This window comes from Brassica napus, chromosome A3, assembly GCF_020379485.1.
Source record: "Brassica napus cultivar Da-Ae chromosome A3, Da-Ae, whole genome shotgun sequence".
Classification (NCBI taxonomy): Eukaryota; Viridiplantae; Streptophyta; class Magnoliopsida; order Brassicales; family Brassicaceae; genus Brassica; species Brassica napus.
Genome location: NC_063436.1, coordinates 10,651,889 through 10,661,440, shown reverse-complemented (window position 1 = coordinate 10,661,440; position 9,552 = coordinate 10,651,889). Strand labels below are relative to the sequence as shown.

Sequence of the window (9,552 nt, the reverse complement as noted above, 5' to 3'; positions counted from 1 at the left end):
TCTATGTAATGGTTTTCCACTTAACAATTTTGCATGTTGGCGTGATTGTGGATTGAAGGGGTACTATGATGGACGCTGTGGTGGAAATCCGTCCAGGTGTTGTTGCCGTAATTAATCGATTATCTTTATAAAGTAATTTGGCAAATTGAGTTAAGTGATGAACTTTATAATTGTTGCTTTTCAGTTTATTGAGAATGAATAAAACATAAATCATGATACTACAGTTTATATATATAATCTCGGAGATCTATGTGTTTATATAGTCTAATGAGGTGAATATTTTTTTTTTTTTGAAACATGTCTAATGAGGTGAATAATATTTTGAAATACGCTATAGACGAATTAGCTTGACTACAAAAAGACAAAAGAAGAATTACTAACTGAGTCAATAATCTTCTTTTACATATAACAAGAACAGGTTCACCCCACCAAACTTAATATACGCCGCGCATTCATTCAACTGAACATAAAAATTTCTTCTTTTACACAATATAAAATCATTAACCGATCACACTGGACAACAAAATTTTGGTCATATATATAATTCGAATGGTCAGTTTGCAAAGCTACATAAGATTTTTATTATAAAATGTCCACGATAAACAAAGTCTACACAAAAGGCTTAATCGAACATATTAAAATACGAAATAAACTAAATGATAATGAAAAATAAACTGAAAATAAGATAAATAAGAGAAAAACTTAAACTTAGTGGAGCAACTCCTGAATGCGTATGGCTAGATCCTGATCCTCCGTAAAAGAACGAGGTGCCCCAATCATCGGTACGAAAAACACTGATTTTATAGTTCGTGATTTCAGCGTGCGGATGTATCACCTGGCTAGACTGGAAGGTGTTGTTGCAGTCTACAGTCTCTATGTTTCGGAAATAACTCGCTTTCCCGAAACCTTCCTCGGGAGAATGTCCCGAGCCCATCTCGGTCTTCGTGTGTCGACCAAACCTCCGAGAATTTACAATCTCACCTCCCCAGTCCACCGCAACCGCATGATCTGCTAAGGAAGTGAAAATCTCCCGTGGCCAATATCCTATTATTGTGTTGTTACTCCCAACACTTAACCACCAGTTTCCGCTTTTCCGGTCCTACAATTTTTTATGTACATCAATTGAAAAACAATAATATATTAGACAAACAATATGAAAAATAATTAGGTCTGTTAAAAAAAAGTAATTACAGACGACCAACCTTCCAAACGAGAATTGTCATCTCGTATTGGCTTCCTCCAAAGCTAGATATCGGCGTAATTGAGCCTCCCAAGACAATATTGTTACTAATCTGAATAAATCCAGGTTCTTCAAGGTTGTAGCCACCGGTTATATTGTATCCGTCACTCTAAAAAAAAAATTATGGTATTGCTATCAATTCGTTTGGATTGATAGGAGTATGATAAATTTTTGATACGCTATATTTGAAGAGGTTACTTCTGTTGAATGACTTTCATAATCATAAACGGTGTAACGAATAATAACCAAGAAACTTTATTTTATCTTCTTCTTTTTTGTCGTCAAACTTTATTTTATTTATTTGGTAACTTAAATCAAGAGTTTATAGTTTAATCAGATTTATTTGAAGAAAGCAAATTACTACAAGTAAGCTTTTCGAATACACTAATCGTTTGTCTACTTCAGAAAAAGGAATAGTTTGTATTTACTTTACTGTCGTTTAACTAATATGATTTTCCAATGGTATAGTTTGTTTTATTATATATGGTAAAAAAGTCTGGCATAGATTAGTATGTATATATATAAGTACTAATAATACTGTATTTATAGTTCTTACAAACATTTCATCCGCTAAGCTAATCTAGTCACCTTCAGATATACCACATAATAATGTTTTCTTTAAGAGATTAATATGGATAATATTTATAATATATACAGTATACTAAAACATTATGGATCCATGTTCTTTGCACGGGTTTTTGGTAATGAGCTATTCTAATTCATTTTAGATTTTTGTCTAATCCCTTGATTAAAATTATAGATACGTTAAAAAATAGTACTCTTCAGAACGTATTTTTTTTAAAAATAATTTTTATTATTATTATTATAAAGTTATGTCCAATACATGTATGTTTGAGCAGTTATGAAAAAAAATAGAGGCCCAATTCATGAAGTAATGTAGTTCAACCCAAACTGAAGAGAACAAATATATATATATATATATATATATATATTTAGAAATATTTATAATTACTTGATTAAAAGTATATTTCGTTTTTTAATTGTAATATACTTTAGATGTTTTTGACGCATAATTTTAAATTAATTTTAAAAATATCTGGTAAATATATGATTCCTCTTTGTTTAAGTAGCTGTAAGAACTAAGAAGTAACTTATGAACAACAACAAAAAACTGTCGAACAAAATCAGATTTAAGCGAGTTTTGAAATTCCTTCTGAAACAATATTGTAATAGTGGTCGAGTCATACAAAGTATTATTAATATTATTATTATTTTTTGGTAAAAGGTTGCACTAACGAATATTTAAAAGACTAGATTTTCAGAAGGAACACATTGACTGGATTTAACACAGATTCGGCTAGTCTTTTAATTACGTTAACTTAAACTATTACGTGTACTTATTTACAACAAAAAAAAAACTATTACGTGTAGTATTACCACAATGGGTTAATTAACTTGATATTAAGAATTACTATGATAAATTTATAGTTATAATAATATATAAAAGGGTATAAAAGACAAAGTTGATAAAAAAAACAGACGTACCGTCCAGTAGATGAAAAATCTTGTTTTGCTGTCGTTGTATAGCCCCGGACATACCTAAATGGTTAAATAGTTACAACAAGATTATTGAAGTAACACACACACACACACATATATATATATATATATAACTAAGTGATCAGAGTAAAGTAAATGTTAAGTCAATTACATAAATTAAAGCCCTTTAAACAAAATTACATAAATTAATATACCTGCCACCCAACTTCTATGGTATTTAGATCATGTGTGTCATCCACGGAGGAAAGCCATATTTGGGATATGCTCAATTCAGCTGCACTATCTTCGACCAATGGGTTCCATAAGTTCATGGTTGCTCTGGTACCGTATAGCTTCGGCGGGGCATACACAGATGCTTCCGCATACTATCATCAAATTAAATATATACCTTAATACCGTTAATCTCTAACATATACTACTAATCCATTTAATAGGCAAAATGCTATTTGTAGATTAAACATTAGTTCTCTAATCAGTCTATACAAAAGAAAAGACACAGAGCCGGCCCAACAATAATATGAAATATTAGATGAACAAATTGAGCCTTTTATCATATATATATATATATATGCTTTATAAGAAAGAAAGATGAACATTGAGACTTTTTACCATGGTTTTTATTATAACTTTTATAATTTTCGTATACAAAATTAAAAATAAAATTGAAGTTCTTTTTTATGAAATTTTGGCTTAATTGAGCTTATTTTGTAAGAACTTGGCCTTAAGAATCCTTTAGCTGTCAACTTTTACCACAAATAAAACTTGGCCACAAATAAAAAACGTAGGACCACTCTTACGTGTATTTCTATAAACATTTGGGTCTTTTTTACATGTAAGTTTTTACAAAAAGGGAAATGGGCCATGGTATTCATTCATGTGCCTGATTCAAAGAATATCGATCATTTCCAAAAAACTTTTAAATCTATTAAAAATGTGTAATTCATAATCTTCCTTCCGTTGTAAATAGTAAAATTTAAGACAACCCCACAAAACCGTAGTCTTACTATGCTTACAAGTTACCAAAGATATAAGGGAATCGTGTCATCTAAATATTTATTGCAAATATGTAAGAGATAATGTAGGTTTTTGGGGTTCTCTGATGATTCGAAATACCTCGTGTTGGGGAGTAAACGTAGAATTGGTGCTAGTTTTTGGGGTTCTCTGATGATTCGAAATAGCCCCTTTTTGTCGTATCGGCACTGTTCCGATCTCACACTTTGCGGTGCTAATTTGCGCTTCAGAAGTTGGCAAGATGCTTTTCTTTTGCACCTTCTTCATAATAGGATAATCTGATGGTGTTTCCTGTATTTTGTTTACAATAAAAAAATATTGGATCAACAAATGAATTAAAGATAATTGCTATCGAATCAAAACATAAATGAAAACTATATTTTTTTTTCTCAAATACCTGGATTTTGTGGTTTCGTAACAGATAGTTTTTAAAAGCCAGTTGCTTATTCCGGTCGACGCATTCTACGGTGTCTCCATCGGAAGCCTTAAAAGAAAATAACATATTAGTATAATCTAAAGATATATATATATATATATATATCAGCCAAATATATGTGTAACTTTTAAACCCTAAATTAAACGTTACCAGGATATAATTATGTGACTGGGCAGTTGTCGCTATGAGTAAAACAAGAGCTAAATGAATGACCCGTATCATGGCCCTATTCTGTGGACGATCGCAGCGACAAGAAATAGGACGTTACGATGAAGGTGATGAGATCAAAAAGTGTCGCTGTTACGGTTAGTGGAGTCGCCGAAATGAGTTGGAACTGTCGCTGAATTGATAAGCGATCAATTATCATCTGAAAGCTGCCGCTGCGTTTCTTATTAGCACCACCATCATGCAGACTCCACAGTTTTGTGTATAAAGAGAGTTTAGAGAGAGAGAGGTTCGCTTATTGTTGTTTCCTTAACAAAGGTAAATTATATATGAAGAACACGAAGTGATGAAGATATTTAAAGAGGAGGATGATGCGTATAAGAAGAAGTACACCCACTATCTCTTTCTCTCTTTGTCTCGCTACCCTTCATTCATTTCCAGTTTCGAACGTTGTATCTCTGCTTGTTTTAGGTGCTTTTAGGGCAAATTATTAGTGCGTATATATGTTTTAGTAGACTCAATTATTAATGTTTTCATAGATAACAAACTACTTTTGTTTATGAAAGAAAATAAAACAAGCTAAATATACTGTGGAAAGCAACGTTTAAACTTCTTACTTTTGATTATAAGTCCTTGTTATTATTATTACTTTCTTGTTTTCCAGTTTCACCATTCTATATATGTTTGTTTTTTTTGTGTGTTTAGGGCAAGTTATTAGTGAGTATATGTTTTAGTAGATTCAATTATTAGTGTTTTCATAGGATAACAAGTTAACAACGTACGTAATGGTTGCTTACAAAAGAAACGATAACAAACTTACTTTTTAATTATAATTCTTTGCAATTTTTTTTTTTGTTTTAGTTAGACCAAAGTAGAAACCGATGCGAAGAAGATATATAACAGTACGTGACAAGAATCGTTTCCCAAAACTGTGAGAATTCTTTATCTTTCGTGTCTTCTTTCGACTTCCTATATATATACACGGTCTAAATTCATTGTCACATAATATAAGGTTATAGCGTCAGTAATTCAAAACAAAACATTTAAGTGGAACCATGAAAAAGAAGTTAAAAACTTAATTATGTTAATTTCAAAATATAATTAGAAGAAAAGGAAGAAAAAACCATTAAGCGTGGATTATTATAGGATTGGGCTACACATCTATAATTTTGTTTAATTTAATTAATTAATGAATTAATCAAAAATCACACTTGGTTTATCAATTATGGGAAAAGGGTGGTCCAGAAAGTTGAGAGAAGGAAAAAAGTGATCCAGGAAAAATTATGGTACTGAATTTTGAAAATGTGGCGACAAAGAAAGCTGAAAGAAAGAAAGCTAGTCAAACCAAAAAATGAAAGAGACAAAGTAATATTCTCTATTAAAAACACCTGATGTACGTACAAATTTCAAAGAAGCAAAGCAATAGTATATCAGTCTGCACAAATATACGTATAACAAGTGAAGAAGTTTAAAATATGATTTTTTTTAAAAAAAACATAAAAAAAGCATTACTAGTCGTAAAATTTTGCTAATGGCTATGTCCGGGAGTGGCATGACTTGTAATTTAGAAGAGAGAACAAAATCTAAACGCAGGGAGTTTGGTGTCTGAATGTGTCCTACAATTCTACTCCTATGCTGAAATTTGATGCCACGTCACTTCTGGCATGTGTGTACTTGGAAGATAGTTATTGACAAAATGTGAAAACCAGCTAATAATTAGCCTGTCTGCGTCCTCTGTGGTAAATCCAAAAGTCAGACCAGATCGTATTGGTACAATATTTTAGGATGATGCTTTTAATTAGCTAATAATTAATCCACGTGACGACTGAGCGAATCTATAATCTAGATTAGACTATCTAAGAACATCTTCAACTCCACTCTATTTTTCACTTCAAAATAGATTTTAGAGTAAAAAATGTTCTAATGATACTCTATTTTTCACTCTATAATAGAGTAAAAAATAAGTTTACTCCAAATATATAGTAATTTGTGTTTTTTTATGTTCATTACTCTATTTTCTACTCTAAAATAGAGTATCATTGGAGCAAACTCAAACTCTATTATAGAGTTACTCTATTTTAGAGTAAAAAATAGAGTAAACCATTGGAGATGGTCTAAGAATAGTTTCAACACCTTCTCTATTTTCAACACCGTCATTTTCTCCTTTTAACACTCCACATTATCTCATCTCTATTCCACCTAATTTATTCAACACTCACTTCATTCTAAACTTCTATAATGGTTTGTTTTAGAAAACCCAACACCTTACTCCACCACTCTTAATTCATATTTTTGTTTTTTACAACAAAATAATTACATATTAATAACTAATTTAAAAACTATAATAACATAATTTTTAGTAATATTTATTTTGAATTATTATACTTAACTTATTTTTTTAAATAATTATTATTAGGATCCATTTAACAAAAAAGAATAAAACACTAAATTAGTTAATTATAAAGAAAAAATGTTTTTTTCTGTATCCAAACGAAATGAGAGTAGTGTCTATTTATAGATAAAAAAAATTTAAATTTTGATATAATTTTTCTATTTTTCTTAAAAAAAATTATATAATAAATGCATTTAAATTATTGGGTGAGTATAAAAATAAAAAAAAAATATGCACAACCAATCAGAAAGCAACATGTGGTAACGCTGAAAAAAAAAGTTTCAATAGTTGAAACTTTACAACATGTGTTGATGCCACCTAGATTAACTCAATTTATCAACATCCTCATTGCAAAGATTTCAACCGTTGAAACTGATTTTTAATGCCCCCATCGTGGGTGGTCTTAGGCGACTAAACAAAAAGATATACTCAATGTACGCAAATCACATTGATGATTGATGAATCAGTTGCAAAAGGTTAGAGAACTGCAGTGTTGCCACGTTTATATTATTTACGTGGATGTTTCTCCGAGTGTTGTTTTTACCCATACCAAAAAGTATTAAAACATATTTCATGATATATAGTTTCATAGTTCTTTTCTTTGACCCAAAAAAAAAGAAGTTTCACAATTCATTGTGTTTAAAATAATACTACTTAAAGAAAATTAAATTATTAACATAATAGAATCAGTTGACAAATAGTATGTAAAAGATGTATTGACATTGTATAAAATGTTATCAAATTGAAATAGAAAGTGCTTAATGCCGGTTGTTGATCGTTTCAATTTGTTTTTTTTCACGTTTTGGTTATTCACCAGGACTAGTTGGTGGGTCTTTTTAATGAATGTTGAGATATGCGTAATAATGAGAAAATATCTAAGCCTATATGTGATAAAAATTATTTATCTTTATTTTTTTATATAAATGTGGATTGATCAAGTAATCCCCACTTCTTTCGAGTCTTCAAGATACTCCTCAGTCCTAACACATGCAGAAAGATAAAAATGTTATATTTACTGTCAAACAAGAAGATGTCAATGCTATTGGACAACTGATAGTTTGGAACCAAGTGCACCATATACTCGGAGATGGAAATTTAAAAAAGCCATCAAATTGTTTAGTGTGCTATTCGGACTTGATATGAGTCATCTTCCACAAATGGGATTAATCCAGTGTTTTGAAATCCGACCCGTATCCACGGTTGAACTGGTAAATCTGGTACCCAACAAATTTCCGGTTTTGATTTTGTGAAAAACTTAATATTTAGAAACCCGCAAAAACCCGTAAAACCCCTCTAAAACCCATAACCCAATACCGGCTGAACCAATAAATAACTTTTACTTTTTTTTAGGTTTTAGTTATGCCTTTAGATTATGTTTTATAATTTAAGTTTTCAATTAAAATGTTAGGTGCTGACAAAAAAAAAGGGTTAGATTTTTTTTTTCAGTTTTATAATTGTGATTTTTTAAATTTTGATGAAAATTTTACTATACCACCTAAAGAAAATGAAGTGACCGATGGTAGAGAAAAAAAAAGTTGATGTGATTTATGAGTTAGAAAATATTAAATTTTAGTTTATTTTCATAGCTAATATATTATTATATAATAAAATTAATTCATTTTATTAACCCGTGGTCGATCCAACGATCCGGTAAATCGGCCGGTTCAGTATCCGGGTCAGATTTAAAAACATTGGATTAATCTGAGAGAGAACAATAAAACCATAATGAATAGAGGAAAATCATCGATTTACAGTTCACAGTAGATTCATGTTCATTATTTCCTGAAATGGCAACCCATTGGATTCCATATTCAACGGCTGTAAACGTCAGATGTTTGTACATCTGACTCAATACAATATCTATTGGTTACTATGATTTCTATGGGTTGCCTAAGATGGAGGTAGTTGGAGACAGAGGGGGTCCTACGTATCTTACCAACTATAAGAAAAAAATAAAATTGGCCAGTTTTTTCATAAAAAAAAAAACTGATATGATTTATGAAGCATCAAGCATCGAACCGTGGTTGGACTTTGAATGTTTTTTATCTAAAAGATAAACCGCTAGACAAAGACAAATTTTATTCTTGTGCTGTCAAAATATAATTTTTATAGAAAGAGAGTGGAAGCATGGACTAGGCCTTCGCGTTCGGTGGTCCGTTCGGTTTCGGTCCGGATGATTTGAATTTTTAGATTTTTGGTATTATGCTCATAAGTACCATTCAGTTTTTACTAATTATCGGATCGGGTTCAGTTCGGTTATCAATGTTTAAAATCGTACAAAAATATATTTTTAAAAACTTCAAAAATTGACCAATTTTTTTTCAAAATATATAAATTATTTAAAAATCTAATTAAAAAATATTTAAACTATCTAAATTAACTAAAAATATTCAAAATAAAAAATAAAACAAACTACAAAAATATTTTGAATACTATAAAATATCTAAATCACCTTAATATATATAAAAATATTAACATATTTAAATAATTTCGGATATCTTCGGATCCTAATTTGGATTTTGCTTCGGTTCGGGTTATAACCAAATTCTAAAGTAGTAAGCTCATAAGTCTCATTCGGATATTTTTTTAAAACGGTTCGGATTCGGTTTCGGTTTTTTCGGTTCAGATTAAGGTCGGTATTTCGGATTGAGTTAGAAACGCTTAGGCCTAGCATGGACTTCCTTAGATTGGTCAAAGGGCTGGCTCTGGTTGGAGACAATTGGGCATGGACCGCTTAATATGTTAGCAATGAGGTAGTGGCTGGAGAAACCATTAAAATGCATAGTT

At 30.5% G+C, this 9,552-nt stretch overlaps 1 protein-coding gene across 1 annotated transcript; it reads right to left on the bottom strand.

Annotated features, from left to right (window-relative positions):
- Window positions 1–557: 557 nt before the first annotated feature.
- LOC111212035 lies at window positions 558–8,077 on the bottom strand. The gene is made up of 7 exons (XM_022713412.2): window positions 4,359–8,077; window positions 4,170–4,256; window positions 3,875–4,063; window positions 2,956–3,126; window positions 2,747–2,800; window positions 1,203–1,349; window positions 558–1,099 (listed from the first exon to the last, which is right to left on the bottom strand). Exons 1-7 carry the CDS (start codon window positions 4,428–4,430, stop codon window positions 653–655), a joined length of 1,167 nt encoding a protein of 388 aa, XP_022569133.2. The 5' UTR covers window positions 4,431–8,077; the 3' UTR covers window positions 558–652.
- Window positions 8,078–9,552: the final 1,475 nt, after the last annotated feature.